Raw genomic sequence first — 23,832 nt, forward strand, 5'->3', positions numbered from 1 at the left:
ATGGTGAAGTACAGGTCACAGAATTTATTTGAGAAAAGAAATACAATAAAATAAATAAACTGGTGCTGGGTGTGGTAATGTGCACCAGCAGTGTATGAAGGTTCTGGTGTCTCCACATCCCCATCAACACTTATTATATCTCTATCTTTGCTTATAGCCATCCTAGTGAGTGTGAAATCGTGTCTCATTGTGATTTTCATTTGCATTTCCCTGACGGCTGATGACGTTGAGCATCTTTTCATGTAGTTATTGTCCATTTATATATCTTTTTTTTCTCTCTGTTTTTTTTTTTTTTTTTTTAGACGGAATCTTGCTCTGTTGCCCAGGCTGAAGTGCAGTGGTACCATCTCGGCTCACTGCAAGCTCCACCTCTCAGGTTCACACCATTCTCCTGCCTCAGCCTCCCGAGTAGCTGGGACTACAGGTGCCCACCACCACGCCCGGATAACTTTTTGTATTTTTAGTAGAGACTGGGTTTCACCGTGTTAGCCAGGATGGTCTTGATCTCCTGACCTCATGATCCACCCGCCTCGACCTCCCAAAGTGCTGGGATTATAGGCGTGAGCCACCACGCCCGGCTGTCCATTTATATATCTTTTTAAGAGAAAGGACTATTCAGATCCTTTGCCCATATTTAAATTGTGTTAGTTGTCTTTGTATTATTGAGTTGTAAAAGTTTCTTTTTCTTTTCTTTTTTTTTTTTGAGACAGAGTCCCACTGTGTCGCCCAGACTGGAGTGCAGTGGCACAATCCCAGCTCACTGCAACTTCCACCTCCCAGGTTCAAGTGATTCTCCTGTCTCAGCCTCCTGAATAGCTGGGATTACAGGCGCCCACCACCACGCCTGGCTAATTTTTGTATTTTTGGTAGAGATGGGGTTTCACCATGCTGGCCAAGCTGGTCTCGAACTCCTGACCTCAGGTGATACACTCGCCTTGGCCTTCCAAAGTGCTGTGCTGGAATTACAGGTGTGAGCCACTGCACCCAGCCTGGGTTAGGATTTCAACATAGAAATTTCATGGGGGCCGGGCGCGGTGGCTCAAGCCTGTAATCCCAGCACTTTGGGAGGCCGAGACGGGTGGATCACGAGGTCAGGAGATCGAGACCATCCTGGCTAACCTGGTGAAACCCTGTCTCTACTAAAAAATACAAAAAACTAGCCGGGCGAGGTGGCGGCACCTGTAGTCCCAGCTACTCGGGAGGCTGAGGCAGGAGAATGGCGGGAACCCGGGAGGCGGAGCTTGCAGTGAGCTGAGATCCGGCCACTGCACTTCAGTCTGGGTGACAGAGCGAGACTCCGTCTCAAAAAAAAAAAAAAAAAAAATTTCATGGGGACACAAAAATTTGGGCCATAGCACTGGGTCTCTTCACTTCAAGTGATTCTCCTACCTCAGCCTCCTTGGTAGCTGGGGTTATAGGTGCACGCCACCATACCTGGCTAATTATTTATCTTTTGTAGAGATAGAGTTTCGCCATGTTGCCCATGCTGGTCTTGAACTCCCGGACTTAAGCAATCCTCCTACCTCAGCCTCTGAAAGTAGTGGGACTACAAGTGTGAGCCACCACACCCAGCCTTCTTGCTGAGGTTTGAGTGGCTGATAGTGATTGGAAGGTTGGCCCTCTGTAGCAGTTACTCTCCTTCAGTGTAGTGTTCAGTGGGATTTCAGACACATGGCAGATCGTTGGGGATAGGCAATTTGTTTTTCCTTATATTCGATGCAATCCAATTCAGCAAACCTATTTTCTACATTAACAAGTTGGATTCGTTAGTGGGGATCATCTGTGTCAGAGCATTCTGAGGATGTAGTAAGTTGATCACTGTTGTTGCTGTGATGTTTACAGCAGGCTGGCTTCGAAGACCAGAGGGCTGTGTGAGGATGTTGTGGGGATTTCAGAGATGGATCAGATACAGCCTTTGTACTTCAGCAGGGAGACAGACAGGCACATAAATAACTCATGTCCAGGCAGGCAGAGAGAAATGCTGTGATCAAGGTTAAGGAAGGACAGGCACGGCGGCTCACGCCTGGAATTCCAGTGCTTTGGGAGGCCAAGGTGGGTGGATCACCTGAAGTCAGGAGTTCGAGACCAGCCTGGCCAACATGGTGAAACCTGTCTCTACTAAAATTACACAAATTAGCTGGGTGTGGTGGCTGGTGCCTGTAATCCATGCTATTTGGGAGGCTGAGGCAGGAGAATCTCTTTTTTTTTTTTGAGATGGAGTCTCATTCTTTCGCCCAGGCTGCAGTGCAGTGGCGCAATCTTGGCTCACTGCAAGCTCTGCCTTCCAGGTTCATGCCATTCTCCTGCCTCAGCCTCACAAGTAGCTGGGACTACAGGCACCCGCCACCATGCCCGGCTAAGCTTTTGTATTTTTTTTTAGCAGAGACGGGGTTTCACCGTGTTAGCCAAGATGGTGTTGATCTCCTGACCTCGTGATCTGCCCGCCTCGGTGTCCCAAAGTGCTGGGATTACAGGCTTGAGCCACCGCGCCCAGCCTGAGGCAGGAGAATCTCTTGAACTTGGGAGGTGGGGGTTGCAATGAGCCGAGATTGCGCCACTGCACTCCAGCCTGGGTGACACAGCGAGACTGTCTCAAACAAATCCCTCATTCACAGCCTCTGGGAGATGGGAGTGGAGAGCGGGAGGAGGTGGGGAGTCTGAGTGGGGTGAAGGCTGTGCACGCAGCCGAGGCTGTATTTCACCAGTGACAAGGGTGAGTGATGGGGTTGGAATGGGGGATGGCTCCTGAGTGGGCCTGCTCTTCTTTCAGCCTGGGGGCCTGTGTGTACCCGGTGGGGTCCAGGACAGCCTGATGTGATGTGTGGTCTGTCAGCCCAGGAGAGACCCTGTGCCTGTGCTGGGCCTCACATCCTCATCTATGAAATGAAGCTGCTGGACCAGATGAGTGACTTCTTGGGATTTTTCTGGCCCTAACAACCTATGATGATGTCATAATCAGAAGAGATCTTACATTTTTTTAAAAAAGGTATTTACGTTTCAAAAAATGTAAACTAGGCTGTGCGCAGTGGCTCACGCCTGTAATCCCAGCACTTTGGGAGGCTGAGGTGGACGGATCATTTGAGGTCAGGAGTTCGAGACCAGCTTGGCCAACATGGTGAAACCCCGTCTCTACTAAAAATACAAAAATTAGCTGGGTGTGGTGGTGGGTGCCTGTAATCCCAGCTGCTCAGGAGACTGAGGCAGGAGAATCGCATGAACCTGGGGGGTGGAGGTTGCAGTGAGCCGAGATTGTGCCATTGCCTGGGCGATACAGCGAGACTCTGTCTCAAAAAATGAAAATAAAAACAGAGTGAGATTCCATCTCAAAAAAAAATAAATAAATAAAAATACAATGTAGTCACATGGTTCTCATTCAAAAGGGTCTAAGGCAGTGACAGGGCTCCCCAGGCACTAGCTCCCTCCTTGGAGGCAACCAGGTTTTACCAGTTTATCAGTGTTATCAGTTTCTCCCACAGAGATGGCAACAGCCTGTCACCCAGGGCTGAATTCTGAGGAACCCAAGGATGGGGAAAGACAGGGAAACTCACGATCAGAATAGGATGGGATTAATCAGGGTGGGCTTCCTGGAGGAGCCTACTTTTCAGCCAGGTTTTACAGGAGGGGAGTCCCTTTGGGGCAGGAAGCAGGTCACAGAGGAGGGACATGTCCCAAATGGAAGTCATACTCTTTCCTCTCAAAGCTGTCCTCATCCAGCGTAGATGGCTCCTCAGCCAGCCACCTGCACAAACCAAGAACAGGGGAATGATGTTGCTGCCTGTCCTCTCGCCTGTATCCAGCCCAGCACCAGGTCCTGCCAACACCACTTCCTTAGCACACTCTCAAGTCACCCCATCTTACCTGAGCCGGGAGTGGTAGCTCACACCTGTAATCCCAGCACTTTGGGAGGCCGAGGTGGGTGGAACACGAGGTCAGGAGTTTGAGACCAGCCTGACCAACATGGTGAAACCTGGTCTCCACTAAAAACACAAAAATTAACTGGGTATGGTGACAGGTGCCTGTAATCCCAGCTGCTCGGGAGGCTGAGGCAGGAGAATCACTTGGACCCAGGCAGTAGAGGTTGCAGTGAGTTTCTAAAAAACAAACAGAGGGCACAGTGGCTCACGCCTGTAATCCCAGCACTTTGGGAGGCCGAGGTGGGCGGATCATTTGAGGTCAGGAGATTGAGACCATCCTGGCTAACACGGTGAAACCCTGTCTCTACTAAAATAATACAAAAAATTAGCCGGGCGTGGTGGCGGGCACCTGTAGTCCCAGCTACTTGGAAGGCTGAGGCAGGAGAATGGCGTGATCACGCCACTGCTCTCCAGTCTGGGCAACAGAGCGAGACTCCATCTCAAAAAAAAAAAAAAAAAAAGAGTTTGAGCAAGAGTAGCCTGGCCAACATGGTGAAATCCCCTCTCTACTAAAAATACAAAAAAGTAAGCCAGGCATGGTGCCATGCCCCTGTAATCTCAGCTATTCGGGAGGCTGAGGCATGAGAATGCTTGAACCTGGGAGGTGGAGGTTGTAGTGAGCTGAGATTGCACCGCTGCACTCCAGCCTGGGTGACAGAGTGAGACCCTGTCTCCAAACAAACAAACAAAGCATCTAACCTGGCCATCCTATTATTTTCCACCCGGCAGCCAGGATGAGCGTCTCAACACGCCCACTGCATTATGTGGAGGAGAGTGGAAAGAGACAGGCAAGAACACATGCTGTGGTTGGGCGGCCATGGGGGCGATGGCAGCCCCGTGTTCTGTAGCAGCCCAACCTCTTTCAGATCCAGGACACTGCGTCCTCTGTGCCCTGGGGCCCATTCTGCCATGGCTCCTTTCTCCCAGTGAGTCCTCGTTACGAACTGGATGTTTGTGTCCCCTGAAACTCATAGGTTGAAATCCTAGTCCCTCACTGTGATGGGTTTAGGAGATGGACCCTTTGGGAGGGAGGGAGGTCTTGGAAGTGGAGCCCTCGGCGAGGCGCAGTGGCTCACGTCTGTAGTCCCAGCACTTTGGGAGGCCAAAGCAGGCGAATCACAAGGTCAGGAGTTCAAGCCCCGCTTGGCCAACATGGTGAAAACCTGTCTGTACTAAAAATACAAAAAATTAGCTGGGCGTGGTGGCAGGCACCTGTAATCCCAGGTACTTGGGAGGCTGAGGCAGGAGAATTGCTTGAACCCAGGAGGTGGAGGTTGCAATGAGCCGAGATCACGCCGTTGTACTCCAGCCCGGGTGACAGAGTGAGACCCCGTCTAAAAAAAAAAAAAAGAAAAGAAAGTGGAGCCCTCATGAATGGGATTAGTGTCAGTACACGAAGACGCATAAGAAGGATGCTCTGTGTCCCTGCCACGTGAGGATGCAATGGGCGTCCGCACGCCAGGAAGAGGGCCCTCACCAGGCACTGGCGCCTCAACCTTAGGACGCCCCAGCCTCCAAAACTGAGAGATACATTTCTGTCATTTAAGCCATGCGGTCTATGCTATTTGATTGTAGCAGCCGCAACTGTCTAACAGGGTCCTCCTTATCTTGTCCTTTAGAGCTCAGCTCAAACTGCCTCTCCCTGGGAGGACTTATGGGAAGTCCCCTCCCCCAGCGAATCCCCTGTGCCCCACTGGGCAACGTCAGGGCAGCTGCACAGTGTTTTCTTTGTCATGGCACTTCATCCAGTTTGTAATGATACAGACAGACAGGCAGGCAGCGCCCCGAGTCTTCTCCCACGTTAAAGATTTGGAATTGGTGGCCAGGCGTGATGGCTCACGCCTGTAATCCCAGCACTTTGGGAGGCTGAGGTGGGTGGATCACGAGGTCAGGAGTTTGAGACCAGCCTGGCCAACATGGTGAAACCCTGTCTCCAGTAAAAACACACAAATTAACCGGGTGTGGTGACAGGTGCCTGTAATCCCAGCTGCTCAGGAGGCTGAGACAGGAGAATCACTTGAACCTCGGTGGCAGAGGTTGCAGTGAGTCGAGATCATGCCACTGCACTCCAGCCTGGGCGACAGAGTGAGACTCTGTCTCAAAAAAAAAAAAAAAAAAAAAAAAAAAGTTGGAATAGGTAATCTCTCTCCTGTAGGAGAAGATACGTTGTGAAAAGGTCACTTTCCCATGCCCTCATCCACCCTCTTCTCTCTTCCCCCGACCCAGGAGGTGACTTTTATTAGCTTTTGTGTCTCCAGAGCGTCTCTAGGTAAAGATAAGCGAGTATGAATTCCTGCTTTACTCCCTCCCCACTTTTTAACGTCCATAACCCATGAGGCCCCACACTTGATTTTTTTTCCTCTGAACAATGTGCCTTGGAGATCTTGGCAGGATAGCAAATGGGAACACCCTCATTTACAACATGTTTTATGGCCGCACATGGCTTTACTATATGGATGCACCATAATTTAGTTAGCTCCCTACTGGAGGGTGCGTGGGTCACCCCCAGTCTTTTGCTATTACAGACAATCCCACAGCAAACACTGTCCACTTGCTGGAATCCCTAGATACATTTCCCAAAGAGGGAATTATTGGGTTAAAAGGGAAATGCATTTGGAATTCAGACAGATGTTGTCAGGTTGTCCTCCAAAGCGGTTGTACCAAGTGACATTCCCAGTGGTAATGTATCAGAGTGCCTGTTTGTAATTATACATTTATTTATGTGATTACTGGATGGTTTCTCTCCCCACAGGATGGCAGGGACTATGTCAGTTTTGTTTATCATCATAGGCACTCAATAAATGTTGAATTAGGCTGGGCATGATGGCATATGCCTGTAATCCCAGAATTTTGGGAGGTCAAGGTGGGCAGATCACCTGAGGTCAGCAATTCGAGACCAGCCTAGCCAACATGGTGAAACTCCATCTCTACTAAAAATACAAAAATTATTCGGGCATGGTAGTGGGTGCCTGCAATTCCAGCTACTCAGGAGACCGAGGGAGTAGAATCATGTGAACCCAGGAGGCGGAGGTTGCAGTGAGCTGAGATCAAGCCATTGCACTCTAGCCTGGGTGACAAGAGCAAAACTCTGTCTCAAAAAAAAAAAAAAAAAGTTGAATTAATGTGAGTTAATGAATAGATTCATGGTTCTTCCAGGAGGGGTTGGCCAGGGTAGGAGGCAGACCACCTTCCTTTAGTGTTCACTGTGCCCGGCCCAGCTTCCCTGATCCTTCCAGAGGACAGCTGGGACCCTGGGAGAGACCCTGGAGGTTCTGGAAGACCTAATCCTGACTGCTGACTCCTAACCCCTGCTCCAGAGCAGCCCTTCTCCTGCTGTGAAATCAAGAATTCCATGGCTGGGCATGGTGGCTCACTCCTGTAAGCCCAGCACTTTGGGAGGCCCGGGCAGGAGGATCACTTGAGGCCAGGAGTTCAAGACCAGCCTGGGCAACATAGCAAGATCCTGTCTCTACAAAAAATGTAAAAAGAAAATTAGCTGGGTGGGGTGGCTTGTGCCTGTAGTCCTAGCTACTCAAGATGCCGAGGCGAGAGGATTGCTTGAGCCCACAAGTTGGAGGCTGCTGTGTACTATAATTGTGTCACTGCACTCTAGCCTGGATGAGAAAGTGAAACTATGTCTCTTAAAAAAAAAAAAAAGGCTGGGCATGGTGACTCATGCCTGTAATCCCAGCACTTTGGGAAGCTGAGGCGGGCGGATCACGAGGTCAGGAGATCGAGACCATCCTGGCTAACACGGTGAAACCCCGTCTCTACTAAAAATACAAAAAAATTAGCCATGCGTGGTGGCGGGCGCCTGTAGTCCCAGCTACTCGGAGGCTGAGGCAGGAGAATGGCGAGAACCTGGGAGGCGGAGCTTGCAGTGAGCCAAGATCACGCCACTGCACTCCAGCCTGGGCGACAGAGCGAGACTCCGTCTCAAAATAAATACATAAACAACAACAACAACAAAAAAAAAAAATAAAAAGAAAAGAAAAAATAAATAAGTCCAATGTCTTAGCCCTGTGAGGGGGCTTAGAGGGTGGACCCTTGTCTGATGCCTGAATTCCCTGCATGCCCTCTGCTTACATACCTCCAATGATGGGGAACTTACCCCTTCCAAGTGACTTATTTCAGCTCCAGACAACTAACTTTTAGAAAGCTTTTCCATCTACTGCCAGGCACAGTGGTTCATGCCTGTAATCCCAGCACTTTGGGAGGCCGAGGCTGGTGGATCACCTGAGGTCAGGAATTTGAGACCAGCCTGGCCAACACAGTGAAACCCCATCTCTACTAAAAATACAAAAATTAGCCGGGCGTGGTGGCGGGCGCCTGTAATCCCAGCGACTCTGGAGGCTGAGGCAGGAGAATCGCCTGAACCCGGGAGGTGGAGCTTGCAGTGAGCCGAGATCGCGTCACTGCACTCCAGCCTGGGCGACAGAACGAGACTCCACCACAAAAAAAAAAAAAAAAAAAAAAAAGAAAGAAAAAATAAAAGAAAACTTTTCCATTTATTGAGTTGAAATCTGATCTTTCTAGCTGCCTCCTCTTCAGAGAATCTTAATGGTGGCCCTCTGGAAACAGGACTTTCTGACAGATGAGCAGGAGGGATGTTTGGAAACGGGTATCCCTCAGCAGTTCTCCGGCTAGCAGGGCTGACTCTCCCAAGGAGCTCTGCAGAGCTCTGTCACCTCCTCACTCTCTCCTGTCCCGCCCACAGGTACGTGCAGGAAGGGCGGTTCCGAATCGAGGAGAGGACGCTGACAGCCTTCCAGTGGCTCTACAGCCCGCAGCAGCATCGCATCCTCAGCCGGGCCGACCTCGAGTCTCCCTCCAGGTAAACGGGTCTTCTGCCTTCACCCTGACATTCTTTGGCCTCGGTCCCGGCCCCTCAGCTGGTACTTACGAAGCGAGCTCCACACTGGTCCGCAAATCCACCATGCGGAACTTTGCCCTCAGTGATGGGGAGGCTTTCTAGGAGAGAATTTATCAGCCTGGATGCTTGTCACACCTCGAATGCACTGAGCAGCTCACTGCCTCTGCTTTCTCCTCTATAAAATGGATAGGATCATACTTTCCCTGCCTTCTCTTGGGAGATGATAAGTCTCCAGTGACATATGACTGCAGAGATTTACAAAGCCTGGAGATCGGTCGGGCTCAGTGGCTCATGCCTGTAATCCCAGCACTTTGGGGGGCGAAGGCAGGTGGATCCTTTGAGGTCAGGAGTTCAAGACCAGCCTGTCCAACATGGTGAAAACTCATCTCTACTAAAAATACAAAAATTAGCTGAGCGTGGTGGCACATGCCTGTAATCCCAGCTACTCGGGAGGCTGAGACAGGAGAATCTCTTGAACCCTGGAGGCAGAGGTTGCAGTGAGCCGAGACTGCGCCACTGCACTCCAGCCTGGGCAACAGTGGGAGACTGTCTCAAAAAACAAACAAGCAAACAAACAAACAAAACGAAGCAAAAGACCAAAGACTGGAGATCCTGGTTCCTCCCTCTCTGGAGGGAGAGTGGCAGGTAAATTTGCTGGGCACCCCCTGCTTTGACCTGGAGTCAGCCTTGCCTTCTTTGTCCGCCTTCTTAGACATGCCAGAGATTCCAGCTGGGATCCTGAGTCTGGGTGGGGAGCTGGAAGGTGAGGGCTTTTCCTGACCCAGATCCTTGCTCTAAGACCCCTGCCCACTCTTCCCCTAGCACTGGACACGTGTGGCCACCATCGGCACTCACAACAGAGGCGTCCTGGTAACCCTTCTGCAGCCACAGCCCTTCCCAAGGCCTCTGTCACACCCGACCCTGGGCATTTCTTTCCACTTTCCCCATCAAAGCCATTTTTTTTGTTGGTTTTGTTTTGTTTTTTAGATGGAGTTTCACTCTTGTCACTCAGGCTGGAGTACAATGGCGCGATCTTGGCTCACTGCAACCTCTGCCTCCTGGAGGCGATTCTCCTGCCTCAGCCTCCCGAGGAGCTGGGATGACAGATGCCACCACCATGCCTGACTAATTTTTGTATTTTTAGTAGAGTCAGGGTTTCACCATCTTGGCCAGGCTGGTCTCGAACTCCTGATCTCAGGTGATCCACCCACCTTGGCCTCCCAAAGTGCTGGGATTATAGGCGTGAGCCACTGCACCCAGCCATATAACTTCAGATTTCATATATGGGAAGGCTACATGCCAGAGGACTTGAAGAAGAGTCTGCCAGATAGTCACTGAGATAAGTGACTGAATTCATTTTTGTGATAGAATATTAATTTTTTTTTAAGAGATAGGGTCTCACTGTGTTGCCCATGCTGGCCTTGAACCCCTGGGCTCAAGTGATCCTCATGACTCAGCCACAATAGTTTTTTTTTTTTTTTTGAGGTGGAGTTTCGCTCTTGTTGCCCAAGCTGGAGTGCAGTGGCACGATTTCGGCTCACTGCAGCCTTCACCTCCAGGGTTCAAGTGATTCTCCTCCCTCAGTCTCCTGAATAGCTGGGATTACAGGCATGTGGCACCATGTCCAGCTAATTTTTTTGTATTTTTAGTAGAGACGGGGTTTTGCCATGTTGGTCAGGCTGGTCTCGAACTCCTGACCTCAGATGATCTACCCACCTCTGCCTACCAAAGTGCTGGGATTACAGGCATGAACACAATAGTTTTTAATTATTTTATTTAATTTATTTTGAGACAGGGTCTCACTCTGTCACACAGAGCTGGACTGCAATGGGGTGATCACGGCTCACTACAGCCTCAAACTTTGGGGCTCAAGTAATCCTCCTGTTCAGCCTTCTGAGTAGCTGGGACTACAGGCATGCACCACCTTGTGTGGCTAATTTATTTCATTTTATTCTTATTTTTGTAGAAATGGGGTTTTCCTATGTTGCCCAGGCTGGTCAACTCCTAGGTTCAAGCCATTCTCCTGCCTCTGCCTCCCAAAGTGCTGGGATTACAGATGTCAGCCACTGTGCCCAGCCAATAGTTATTTTTTTAGTTCCTGTTTTGTGTCATGCAAATGCTTGGCAGGAATAAATTGATTTAATCTTCATAGCAATGCTATGATCTAGGTACTATTGTTGTCCTCGTTTTTCAGATGAGGAAACTGAGGCGCAGAGCTTAAGTCGCAGCTAGTGAGTGGCAGTGCCCCCAATTACTATGCACACTGCCTCTCAGAGAATGAGGTTTGTACTTGAAGTGGGGGGAAAGGGGCGGTAATTTCTTTTTCTTTTCCTTTCCTTTTCTTTTCTTTTTTTTTTTTTTTGAGATGGAGTCTCGCTCTGTCGCCCAGGCTGGAGTGCAGTGGCTGGATCTCAGCTCACTGCAAGCTCCGCCTCCCGGGTTTACGCCATTCTCCTGCCTCAGCCTCCCCAGTAGCTGGGACTACAGGCGCCCGCCACCTCGCCCGGCTAGTTTTTTGTATTTTTCAGTAGAGACGGGGTTTCACGGTGTTAGCCAGGATGGTCTGGATCTCCTGACCTCGTGATCCGCCCGTCTCGGCCTCCCAAAGTGCTGGGATTACAGGCTTGAGCCACCGTGCCCGGCTTTTCTTTTTTTTTTTTTTTTTGAGACGGAGTTTCGCTCTTGTTGCCCAGGCTGGAGTGCAAGAGCATGATCTCGGCTCACCACAACCTCCATTTCCCAGGTTCAAGAGATTCTCCTGCCTCAGCCTCCCGAGTAGCTGGGATTACAGGCATGTGCCACCATAGCCAGCTAATTTTGTATTTTTAGTAGAGACAGGGTTTCCCCATGTTGGCTGGGCTGGTCTCGAACTCCCGACCTCATGATCTGCCCGCTTCGACCTCTCAAAGTGCTCAGATTACAGGCGTGAGCCACTGTGCCCAACCTCTTTACAAAGAACAAGAAGGTGGTGTCCGGAAACTAGATGGGTGGACTCAGCATCGGTCCTAGTCAAGTTCCAGAGTCAGTTATTAAACAGGAGGTTTGGGGGCACTTAGAAAAGGAAGACGTGGACGATCAACATCGGTGAGTGGGTTCCTTAAGAACTCACCCTACTAGGGGAAGCATTTTTGCTTTTCTTTTTTTTCGAGATGGAGTCTTGCTCTGTCACTCAGGCTGGAGTGCAGTGGCACGATCTTGGCTCACTGCAAGCTCTGCCTCCTGGGTTCATGCCATTCTCCTGCCTCAGCCTCCCAAGTAACTGGGACTACAGGTGCCCACCGCCACGCCTGGCTATTTTTTGTGTTTTTAGTAGAGACGGGGTTTCACCGTGTTAGCCAGGATGGTCTCGATCTCCTGACCTGGTGATCCGCCCGCCTCAGCCTCCCAAAGTGTTGGGATTACAGGTGTCAGCCACCGCGCCAGGCCAGCTTTTTGCTTTTCTGATTAGTTTTCTAGACTCAAAATTAGACCTAGGGGTGGAGCAGGAGATTGTGGCAAGCAGTTGTTCTTTCTTCCTGTGGTCAGGGCCTTGCAGATGACACGGAGCCACGTGGGCAGGGGGATGGGACAGCTAAGGAGGTTGGTGACTGGACTGCCATCAGCTGAGTTCTACTCAGTGTGTGTATTCATTTATTTATTTGTTTATTTATTTATTTTGAGACGGAGTCTCACTCTGTCACCTAGGCTGGAGTGCAGTGGCGCGATCTTGGCTCACTACAAGTTCCGCTCCCCCCCGCACCCCCCCGCCGGGTTCACGCGATTCTCCTGCCTCAGCCTCCTGAGTAGCTGGGACTACAGGTGCCCGCTGCCACGCCCGGCTAATTTTTTGTAGTTTTAGTAGAGACGGCGTTTCAACATGTTAGCCAGGACGGTCTGGATCTCCTGACCTCGTGATCTGCCCGCCTCAGCCTCCCAAAGTGCTGGGATTACAGGTTTGAGCCACTGCGCCTGGCTACTCAGTGTGTTTAAAGGTGGTTTGGTGAGGAATGCCGTGGCCAGTGTGCTGGCGACATTGCTGATGGCAGGAACCTGGGTACCATTCCAGCAGGCAAGATGGCAGAATTGGGACCCAAAGTGCCCTGGAAGCTGAATTCCAGATCCAAGTCCAGTAGATACTATTCATTCATTCATTCATTTTAGCAAGGAACCTCACAGTAGATAGTATTTATTTATTTATTTATTTATTTCGAGACAGTTTCACTCCTGCCGCTCAGGCTGGAGTGCAATAGTGCCATTGCAGCTCGCTGCAACCTCCACCTCCTGGGTTCAAGCAATTCTGCAGCCTCAGCCTCCTCTGTAGCTGGCATTACAGGTGCCCGCAACGATGCCCAGCTAATTTTTGTAGTTTTAGTAGAGACGGGGGTTTCACCATGTTGGCTAGGCTGGTCTCAAACTCCTGCCCTCAGGTGATCTGCCAGCCTCGACCTGCCAAAGTGCTGGGATTACAGGCATGAACCACCGCGCCTGGCCCGGTAGTAGACACAATTTAATAGGGGTAAAGGATAAATGTATTTTGGTTTCTAATCCTGTCTGCACCTGGGCAGCAGAGTGAAGGAATCAAAATTGTCTGAAGGGTTCCCATGGAGTAGAAGCTTGCGTAAGGCCCCATGTGTTAGGTGTGTACCAAAGGAAATGCTTATGTTTTGAGGCTGCAAGAGCTCAGGGCAGCATCCAGAGTGAGGGAAGGGAAGGTCCTGCTGTTCTGAGGCCAAGGCTCTATAAGGAATGCTCCTTTGGTTGTTCATTTATTTGGTGGGCATGGATTGAACACCGTTCCTCTGCCAGACATTGTGCCAGGTGTTTCCCTTGAACAACTGAGCAGTAGTATTTCTGGGTGATGGAATGGGCTGCTGATAGGACTATGGGCTGGTCACCCCTGCTATCCTTTCTTTTTTTTTTCTTTTTTTTTTGAGATGTAGTCTTGCTCCATTACCCAGGCTGGAGTGCAGTGGTATGATCTGGGCTCTCTGCAACCTCCGCCTCCCGGTTCCAGTGATTCTTCTGTCTCAGCCTCCCGAGCAGCTGGGACTACAGGTGCCTGCCACCATGCCTAGCTAATTTTTGTATTTTTAGTACAGACGGGGTTTCACCATGTTGGCCAGGCTGGTCTTGAATTCCTGACCTCAGGTGATCCACCCACCTTAGCCTCCCAAAGTACTGAGATTACAGGCGTGAGCCACCGCACCTGGCCAGCCACCATGCCTGGCCTCCCTGCTATCTACTTTTTTTTCCCCCAAGATGGAGTCTTGCTCTGTCGCCCAGGCTGGAGTGCAGTGACACGATCTCAGCTCACTACAACCTCCGCCTCCCGGATTCGAGCAATTCTTCTGCCTCAGCCTCCTGAGTAGCTGGGATTACAGGTATGCACAAATACGCCCTGCTAATTTTTTTTTTTTTTGTATTTTTAGAAGAGACGGGGGTTTCACCATATTGACCGAGTTGGTCTCGAACTCCTAACCTCAAACGATCCACCTGCCTCAGCCTCCCAAAGTACTAGGATTACAGACGTGAGGCACCGCGGCCAGCCACCTTGCCTGGCCTCCCTGCTATCCTTTCTTTCTCCCACAACTATCCATTGTGATCCTGCTCTGGGTCAGGCCCTCAAGGAAGACCAGGGTACTGCCTCCATGGGCCACACATCCTGGTGGGAGAGACAGACAATAAACATGTAAACGCAGCGACAAGAGAATTTCCCAACATGACCGGTGTGCTGAAAAACTCACGCAGGGCATCGAGATAATGAGCGGCCAGTGGGTGTGTGGAGACTCTGGAAAAGGTGGAAGACCTCTCCAAGAAAGTGACATTTGAACTGAGTCCTGAAGGGCACAGGGGCGACCATACAAAGAAGCTGCTGGTGAGAGGTGTTGAGTGGGTGGTGGGGAGGGGGCACAGGGCGTGGGGTGGAAGAGTCCTTCTGCAGGGGGAGCAGCAAGTGAAAGGCTGTTCTAGAAGCAGAAGGCCATTGTAGCCAGAGCAGAGTCATGACCGACAGGGTCATGAGGCCACGACCCACAGACAGAAGCGAAGATTTCCGTGCAATTAAAGGAATGGCTTTCTAGCACTTAGAGCTGCCTGAGGATGGCGTGGGCTCCCCTGAGGAAGATAACTTCCCATCACTGGGAGTGTGCAAGCCATAGTCAAAGGCCGCTCTCCGTGGAGGTTATCGAGGATGAGACTCAAGCTTCCCAAAGGCTGGCTAGAGGACCCTTCGTTCCTTCATCCCCTTCACCTTCAGGAGCATCCTTGGTCTGGCGGAAGCTGGGGGAATGTCTGTGGAGTGCATGGATGAAAGTTCCAGGCCGAGCGCGGTGGCTCATGCCTGTCATCCCACCACTTTGGGAGGCCGAGGCGGGCGGATCACCTGAGGCCAGGAGTTCGAGACCGGCCTGGCCAACATGGCGAAACCCCGTCTCTACTAAAAATACAAAAAGTAGCCGGGTATGGTAGCGGGTGCCTGTAGTCCCGGCTACTGGGCAGGCTGAGGCACGAGAATCGCTTGAACCCGGGAGGCGGAGGTTGCAGTGAGCCGAGATCGCGCCACTGCACTCCAGCCTGGGGGACAGAGCAAGATTCTGTCTCAAAAAAATCCAGTCTCCAGATCCCAGGCAGCGGGGAGTTTCAGGGGTCTGAGCAGCCCTGGAGACTCGCAGCATAGCACTCTGTACCCCGTCCCGGGTCCCGCGCAACGCAGAGCTAGAGGGAGCCCCAGAGTATCTTCCTCAGTAGATCAGGAGCCCCCAGGCCTCACCGCACCTCCGTTCCCCATTGCCCCCGTTGCATCTTCCAGGAACCCCTGGAGGGCAGGCTGCTCCTTCTCTCCCCGGGTCCTCTGGGCGCACCTGCCCCGCCCCGCGCCTTTGTTCCGGAGGAGCCGCCTTGGGCAGCCCCCAGGGCGCTCAGGACCCGCTGTACCCTCCGCCACCGCCTCCCCGTGCCTGCCCCTCCGCCCCCTCTCCGCGGCTGCGCCAGACGATCCGCAGCGGCACAGGGACCAGGGCGCGCCCCGGGTGGCGGAGGCGCGGCGACGGCGGGAGCTGGAGGACCCCTGACCCTGGATCGGCGCGGGCTCCGGCTGCGCGTGCGCGGCGGTGGCGGCGGGGGGCGCCAGGTGTGCAGGCGGCTGCGGCTGCGGAGGGCGCGGCTTTGTGCGCTGGGGCCGGGCCGGGGTGCGCGCGTGCGCGGCGGGGCTGCTGCGAGGGACCCCGCCGCCCCGGAGGAAGAGGAGGAGGGGGCTGGGCCGAGGGTGGGGGCGACCGCAGGGACCGAGGTGCCCTTCGCTCCGGGTCCGGAGGCAGCCGCGCGCCAGGCGGCGCAGAAGGTCAGTGGTCCCCGGGGCTGGGATTCCGCAGCCAGGCTGGATCGGGACGTGCGTCCTGGTGTGACTGACGGGGAATCGGAGCGTGTGTAGAGTGTGAACGCGTGTGTTTGCAGACAGACACCGGCACGTATGGACGGCGCGAGCCGGTGCTGCGATCCCGCGGAGCCATCCGGCGTCACGGGCTGTGCTGGGGAGGTGGGGTGACCGTCCTCAGAAACCCCCGCGGGTGGGGCGCTGCTTACACGTCCACCTATAGGGTGTGTGTGCGTGCGTGAGGTGTGCAGCCCCTGTCAGAGTCTGGCGAGAGAAGCTGACCGGCAAGGAGGTCAGAGATGGGCTGTTTACAGGTGGCGGTAGAAGGAAAACAGCCAGGAACCCCAGGAGAACCCTGGAGCTGGGCTGGAAACCCCCCCATCCCATCCTCGCTCCAGCCTGTGCCTGTTGCAGGGAGAGGAGCTAGGGTGGTGGGGTGCCGGCTGAGAGGCCTTCAGGGATCTTTGGGAGCGGGGCCCGATTCCAGCCTGATCCTCATTTCCAGAGGCCTGGATGGGTGTGGGGGTGCCGGCCCTGGCTGGGGAGTCTAGGGCAGGCGTGTGTTCAGGAGACCTCAGGGGTCCGTGTAGACTGTCCTCTGGCTTTGCTGGCACCAGGCGCTGTGTGTCTGGACCTGGGAGCTGGCTGAGGGATCCCCTTCCTTCCTCTCATTTGTTTTCTATAGCTGCCCCTACATCCTTGTTAACAAACCTGAAGGGCACTTATATGCCAGTGGGGTTTGCTGGGATGTGCCCTGTTGAGCGGCTCTTATCAGAGAAGCCTCCATGGGAATGAGAGAGTTGTCCTGAGCCAGGTGCCAGGGCTCTCGGGTTCTTTGCCTGTTTTGTGACCCTGGGGCCATCCCTCAAGCCCTATAGGCCTCAGTTTCCCATAGTGCTCTGCCCTCCCCCTTCTTCCTGTTGCGGGGTGGGGAATAAACAGCTCGCACAGCTGCCTGGGGCCGGGAGGCTGGGAGGCGGGGAGTGACTCAGGGCCTGTGAGGTCTTGGGCAGTAATATTTCAGGGGAAAGTCCTGGCACATCCTTTTGACTTGGGCAGGAGTTGGGCGAGGCTCTGCCCTCACCTCCAAACTGTGGTGCTGGGTTTTCTGAGTCCTGCGGTGGGGTGGGGTGGGCGTCTGTTGGATCTGGCTGCTCAGGCTTCAGGAAGCTGCCTCTGGTCCCTCCTTCCTTCCCAGATGTCAAGGAGTTGGAGAGGGATGGGGCTGGGGGGCCTGGCCGCGGGGTGGGATGTCGGGGCTGGAGCTGAAGAACTACAGCAGCCACTCTTGGTCCCTGTGTTTGGTGTTACTGAGCGGAGAGAGATTCTAAGCTCAGGTAGGGTCGGGGCGGGTCTAAGTGGGACTGCTCAGCTCAGCATGTTGAGGCGATTTGGTGGGAGGTGGCCTCCGCTCCAGAGAAGAGGACCCTGCTGCTGGAGGCGCGCTTGCAGCCCTCCTCACCCTCTTTCCCATGACCCTCTCTGATCAACTTTGGCTGAGCCACCATGGCTCAGAACGACTTGAGCCTTGAGGGAAAGGGACCCTGGCAGGGATGGGGGTGGTGGCAGGGTCACATAGTGGTTAAGCATGAAGGCCCTGGTGTCACTCAGACCTGGGTGTGAGTCCCAGCTCCACCACCTACTGCTGTGGCTGCACCTGCATTCCCCTCCATGGGAGCCTGAGAGAAAGGCTTGCAGGCCATGGCTTATTTGGGAAGCGATCTCAGGAAACAAGGACGAGGACAGCGGATTTGAAGGAGAGGAAGGGGAAGCAACTATTTGATTATTCCCACCGCTCTCCTGGGCGGTGTCCCGAGGAGCCTTACAGACAGAACTGCTCTGCTGGGGAGAGAAACAGGGAAGCATTTACCCATTAGCTCCGTCCCCTGCCGGACAAAGGTGGCTCCGTGGACATTCACTCCCGTGTGGACTTCCAGATTGCACACGTGTGGGGCCCAAGTGGTTTCCTGTGGGTATTCCACACGGCAGCTTCCAAGAAGGTCCGGCATGACCTGACATGAAGCACTGTCACGTTGCTCCTGTAAGACGCTGCTTGGAGCCTGCAGGGACCTGGTCATGGCAGAAGTGTTTGGAGTGAGAGGTGGGGCCAGAAGGGCTGGAAGCAGCAAACTGAGGTGTCTAACACCGTGTGACCTTGGGCAAATTACCTGACTTCTCTGAGCCTTGGTTTCCTTAGCTGGGTGTTTTAAGTGTTAATGAGGCATGTATTGAATTTGTGAACATGCTGATGGGCCCACAGCAGGGGCTTCACCCGGGGTATTTCTGTATGGCCAGGAAGACCACACAGCCAGGGTGGCTCAGATAGTCATTCATTCCAGTGGAGGTGGGCCCGCATAAGATAACCTCTAAAGACTCCTCCCGGTCATGGGACCTGGGGCTCCGGGGCGAGGCTGCTGACCTGGTCAGTTCCTCTAGGACTGTGGCCCAGTTTCCCAGACCTCCTGAATGCTTCCATTTCACAGCCTGTGAATTGGAGTCAGCGACGTCCTGCTCCTGGGCTGGCCACTCAGGGGTACCTCTTCCTGGGCTCTGCCCCAGGAGGACAAAGAAACCAGCACTGGGCAGAGGAGGGCGAGGCGAGTGGGGGGCTCAGAAGCAGGTGCTTGAAGGAGGAGTGGAGGGAGGGTGGATGCTGGCATTTCTGGCATTGGGAGCTGGCATATGGTCATGGGCATGGGTCTGGGCCATAGTCAGTGGGGGAGGACAAGGCAGGGGGCTGGGGGAGTGCAGGAAAGGAAGGTGAGCCGGTTGACAGAAGGTGGCCAAGAAGGATGGAAGAGACGGTCGGAGAGTAGGTTGGGCAGCCTTGGGGTGTGGGGATTCACAGCGTCTGGGGTGGTGATGACCAAATGGGAGGGTGATGGGGTGGCACGAAGGAAGGGAGGGCAGCAGGTGAGGTCTAGTTCAGGCTTCCTAGGGCGTAAGCTAGAGCAGGTTTCATGGTTCGTGGTACAGCATCCACAAGCCTCCTCATTCTTTTTTTTTTTTTTTTTTTTTTTGAGACGGAGATTCCCTCTTGTTGTCCAGGATGGAGTGCAGCGGCGCAATCTCAGTTCACCGCAACCTCCGCCTCCTGGGTTCAAGTGATTCTCCTGTCTCAGCCTCCCAAGTAGCTGGAATTACAGGCATGTGCCACCACATCCTGCTAATTTTTGTATTTTTAGTAGAGACGGGGTTTCTCCATGTTGGTCAGGCTGGTCTTGAACTTCTAACTTCAGGTGATTCACCTACCCCGGCCTCCCAAAGTGCTGGGATGACAGGCGTGAACCACCACCCCTGGCCAAAGCCTCCTCATTCTTTTTTCCATGGTGTCCACCTGCCCCTCCCAGGCCACCACCCCCTTTGACAGGGGAGGAGCTGTCTGCAAACGCTTAGTTCCTGTTATGAGCGGTGGTTGGAGAAGGTCCGGAGGTGCCTTTGCCAAGGCCTGTTGCCATGGTGTCGTGGTGGGCCTTGTCTCCCTACCGTCTCCCATTTCTGAGCAATGTGCCACCCCTCCGGGAGAGGTCACAGAGTGGGGAAGGTGTCCAGCTGTCTCTTTGCTCATGCATAGCCAGCTCAGGCTGGCCTTACAAAGGTCACTGCGTTCATCCCTCTGCCTGCAGGCAAGGTCACACCCAGCCGACGCTGGGAGATGCAGCAGCCGCTGTCTTCATTACAGTCATTTAAAGTCTACTCCGATCTCTGCAATTTGTTTTTAATAAGTGTAATGAAAAATAAAGCAGTGATATCAGCCTATTCATCTGCTCCCCTTTTAAAGAGGGCATCTCATAGATGATCCTCTTCTTGTCCATACCTCTTTCAGTGCTTTTGTGCCTGTCCAGTAGGAAGTTCTTTCTCATGTCTGATGTCAGCCTGACATGCTGTACTGTTTTTGGGTGTGTTTTGCGTTTTTGATTTTCTATTTGTTGCAACCGTTCAGGGCTTCTAGATGGTTCTAAGGGGATTCCTGTCTACCTGCTCATGATCTGGAGCAGGTTCAGGGGCACCCAAGGCAGGTGTGATGCTAAGGCATGAATCATGCTTTGGGGGAACTGGCCTGAGACGAGGCTGTGCCCAGCCCCCGGCCCCGCCCATGCTCTGGTTCTGGACTCTTGCGGCTGTCAGGGCCAGCTCGTTCCCAGTCCTTTCCCTAGTTCAGATCCAGGATTACTGGCCTTCTTGGACCACGCTGGGCCTGCTGGTTTGGCTCTGCCAGGTCTGGGTCAGCAGATGGCAGCAGGCATGGGCACCTGGGGGACTCTGGCAGAGTCAGGGCCCTGCCGATTAGATGGCTGGTGGTGAGCAAGAGCCGGAGGGGAGAGACAGGGAGTGACAGCCAGTCGGGAACACTGAGGTGTGCCTGTGCATGCGGACACACCTGTGCTTGGCGTGCACGTGTGGGCCTGGAGGGCTTGTTGCTGGACTGCTGTGTCTGGACGTCTCTGGGTGGCTGTATGTGGTTCTTCTGAGCACGTCTCTGTGTGTGTGCACATCTCTGTGTGAGCACGTCTGTGTGTGCACGTCTGTGTGTGTGTGCACATCTGTATGTGTGCACGTCTGTGTGTGAGCACGTCTCTGTGTGTGTGAGCACGTCTGTGTGTGTGCACATCTGTATGTGTGCACGTCTGTGTGTGAGCACGTCTGTGTGTGTGTGCACGTCTCTGTGTGTGCACGTCTCTGTGTGTGAGCACGTCTGTGTGTGTGTGCACGTCTGTGTGTGTGTGCACGTCTCTGTGTGTGTGAGCACGTCTCTGTGTGTGCACGTCTCTGTGTGTGAGCACGTCTGTGTGTGTGCACGTCTGTGTGTGTGTGCACGTCTGTGTGTGTGTGCACGTCTCTGTGTGTGCACGTCTGTGTGTGAGCACGTCTGTGTGTGTGAGCACGTCTCTGTGTGTGAGCACGTCTCTGTGTGTGCACGTCTGTGTGTGAGCACGTCTCTGTGTGTGCACGTCTGTGTGTGAGCACGTCTCTGTGTGTGAGCATGTCTGTGTGTGAGCACGTCTGTGTGTGTGTGCACGTCTCTGTGTGTGTGCACGTCTCTGTGTGTGCACGTCTCTGTGTGTGAGCACGTCTGTGTGTGTGCACGTCTCTGTGTGTGAGCACGTCTGTGTGTGAGCACGTCTGTGTGTGAGCACGTCTGTGTGTGTGTGAGCACGTCTGTGTGTGTGTGCACGTCTCTGTGTGTGTGCACGTCTCTGTGTGTGAGCACGTCTCTGTGTGTGAGCACGTCTCTGTGTGTGCACGTCTCTGTGTGTGGCACGTCTGTGTGTGTGCACGTCTCTGTGTGTGAGCACGTCTGTGTGTGTGTGCACGTCTCTGTGTGTGAGCACGTCTGTGTGTGTGAGCACGTCTCTGTGTGTGTGCACGTCTCTGTGTGTGAGCACGTCTCTGTGTGTGCACGTCTCTGTGTGTGGCACGTCTGTGTGTGTGCACGTCTCTGTGTGTGAGCACGTCTGTGTGTGTGTGCACGTCTCTGTGTGTGAGCACGTCTGTGTGTGTGAGCACGTCTCTGTGTGTGAGCACGTCTCTGTGTCTGTGAGCACGTCTCTGTGTGTGAGCACGTCTCTGTGTGTGTGCACGTCTCTGTGTGTGAGCACGTCTCTGTGTGTGCACGTCTGTGTGTGTGTGCACGTCTCTGTGTGTGCACGTCTCTGTGTGTGAGCACGTCTCTGTGTGTGAGCACGTCTCTGTGTGTGCACGTCTCTGTGTGTGTGCACGTCTCTGTGTGTGCACGTCTCTGTGTGTGTGCACGTCTGTGTGTGTGAGCACGTCTGTGTGTGTCAGCACGTCTCTGTGTGTGAGCACGTCTCTGTGTGTGCACGTCTCTGTGTGTGTGCACGTCTCTGTGTGTGAGCACGTCTGTGTGTGTGAGCACGTCTCTGTGTGTGAGCACGTCTCTGTGTGTGCACGTCTCTGTGTGTGAGCACGTCTGTGTGTGTGAGCACGTCTCTGTGTGTGAGCACGTCTCTGTGTGTGCACGTCTCTGTGTGTGTGCACGTCTCTGTGTGTGCACGTCTCTGTGTGTGCACGTCTCTGTGTGTGTGCACGTCTCTGTGTGTGCACGTCTCTGTGTGTGAGCACGTCTCTGTGTGTGCACGTCTCTGTGTGTGTGCACGTCTCTGTGTGTGCACGTCTCTGTGTGTGTGCACGTCTCTGTGTGTGCACGTCTCTGTGTGTGAGCACGTCTGTGTGTGTGAGCACGTCTCTGTGTGTGAGCACGTCTGTGTGTGTGAGCACGTCTCTGTGTGTGAGCACGTCTCTGTGTGTGTGCACGTCTCTGTGTGAGCACGTCTCTGTGTGTGTGCACGTCTCTGTGTGTGAGCACGTCTGTGTGTGTGTGCACGTCTCTGTGTGTGCACGTCTCTGTGTGTGCACGTCTCTGTGTGTGAGCACGTCTCTGTGTGTGTGCACGTCTGTGTGTGTGTGCACGTCTCTGTGTGTGAGCACGTCTCTGTGTGTGCACGTCTGTGTGTGAGCACGTCTCTGTGTGTGTGCACGTCTCTGTGTGTGTGCACGTCTGTGTGTGGCACGTCTGTGTGTGTGGCACGTCTCTGTGTGAGCACGTCTCTGTGTGTGAGCACGTCTCTGTGTGTGCACGTCTCTGTGTGTGCACGTTTGTGTGCGTGTGCACGTCTCTGTGTGTGAGCACGTCTCTGTGTGTGCACGTCTGTGTGTGTGTGCACGTCTCTGTGTGTGAGCACGTCTGTGTGTGTGCACGTCTGTGTGTGTGTGCACGTCTCTGTGTGTGAGCACGTCTGTGTGTGGCACGTCTGTGTGTGTGCACGTCTGTGTGTGTGAACACGTCTGTGTGTGTGTGCACGTCTGTGTGTGTGTGCACGTCTCTGTGTGTGAGCACGTCTGTGTGTGTGCACGTCTGTGTGTGTGTGCACGTCTGTGTGTGTGAGCACGTCTGTGTGTGTGTGCACGTCTGTGTGTGTGTGCACGTCTCTGTGTGTGAGCACATCTCTGTGTGTGTGCACGTCTGTGTGTGTGTGCACGTCTGTGTGTGTGAGCACGTCTGTGTGTGTGTGCACGTCTCTGTGTGTGAGCACGTCTCTGTGTGTGTGCACGTCTCTGTGTGTGAGCACGTCTGTGTGTGGCACGTCTGTGTGTGTGGCATGTCTCTGTGTGAGCACGTCTCTGTGTGTGAGCACGTCTCTGTGTGTGCACGTCTCTGTGTGTGTGAGCACGTCTCTGTGTGTGCACGTCTCTGTGTGTGAGCACGTCTGTGTGTGAGCACGTCTCTGTGTGTGCACGTCTCTGTGTGTGAGCACGTCTGTGTGTGAGCACGTCTCTGTGTGAGCACGTCTGTGTGTGTGAGCACGTCTGTGTGTGAGCACGTCTCTGTGTGAGCACGTCTGTGTGTGTGAGCACGTCTGTGTGTGTGGCACGTCTCTGTGTGTGAGCACGTCTCTGTGTGTGAGCACGTCTGTGTGTGTGTGCACGTCTGTGTGTGTGAGCACGTCTCTGTGTGTGAGCACGTCTGTGTGTGTGAGCACGTCTCTGTGTGTGAGCACGTCTCTGTGTGTGAGCACGTCTGTGTGTGTGAGCACGTCTCTGTGTGGCACGTCTCTGTGTGGGCATTGTTGCGTGCTCTGGGTTGTTCATGGGTACTTTTCTCTGGATACGTGTGCCGGCCACCTCCTGGGTGTCTCCAGGGTTCTTGAGAGTGTGCCCATCTGGATGGCAGG

General features: G+C 53.5%; 1 protein-coding gene across 5 annotated transcripts in view; it reads left to right on the plus strand.

The window, feature by feature from the left end:
* The window catches only part of RAP1GAP2 (RAP1 GTPase activating protein 2), a 299,357-nt gene that overhangs the window by 6,486 nt on the left and 269,039 nt on the right, over positions 1 to 23,832 (plus strand). For 3 of the 5 annotated variants that reach the window (XR_012425122.1, XM_065532585.2, XM_065532587.2), the window contains exon 2: positions 8,632 to 8,748. Coding sequence is in view for 2 of the 5 variants with exons in the window: in XM_065532585.2 (XP_065388657.1) it covers positions 8,632 to 8,748 (117 nt within the window). In the remaining 3 variants the exon portion in view is untranslated. Of the gene's footprint in view, positions 1 to 8,631; positions 8,749 to 15,754; positions 16,106 to 23,832 lie in introns of those variants that run through there. The other 2 variants (XM_065532593.2, XM_065532592.2) reach the window with 2 other exon arrangements.

The sequence above is a fragment of the Macaca fascicularis genome, chromosome 16 (assembly GCF_037993035.2).
Source record: "Macaca fascicularis isolate 582-1 chromosome 16, T2T-MFA8v1.1".
Taxonomy (NCBI): domain Eukaryota; kingdom Metazoa; phylum Chordata; class Mammalia; order Primates; family Cercopithecidae; genus Macaca; species Macaca fascicularis.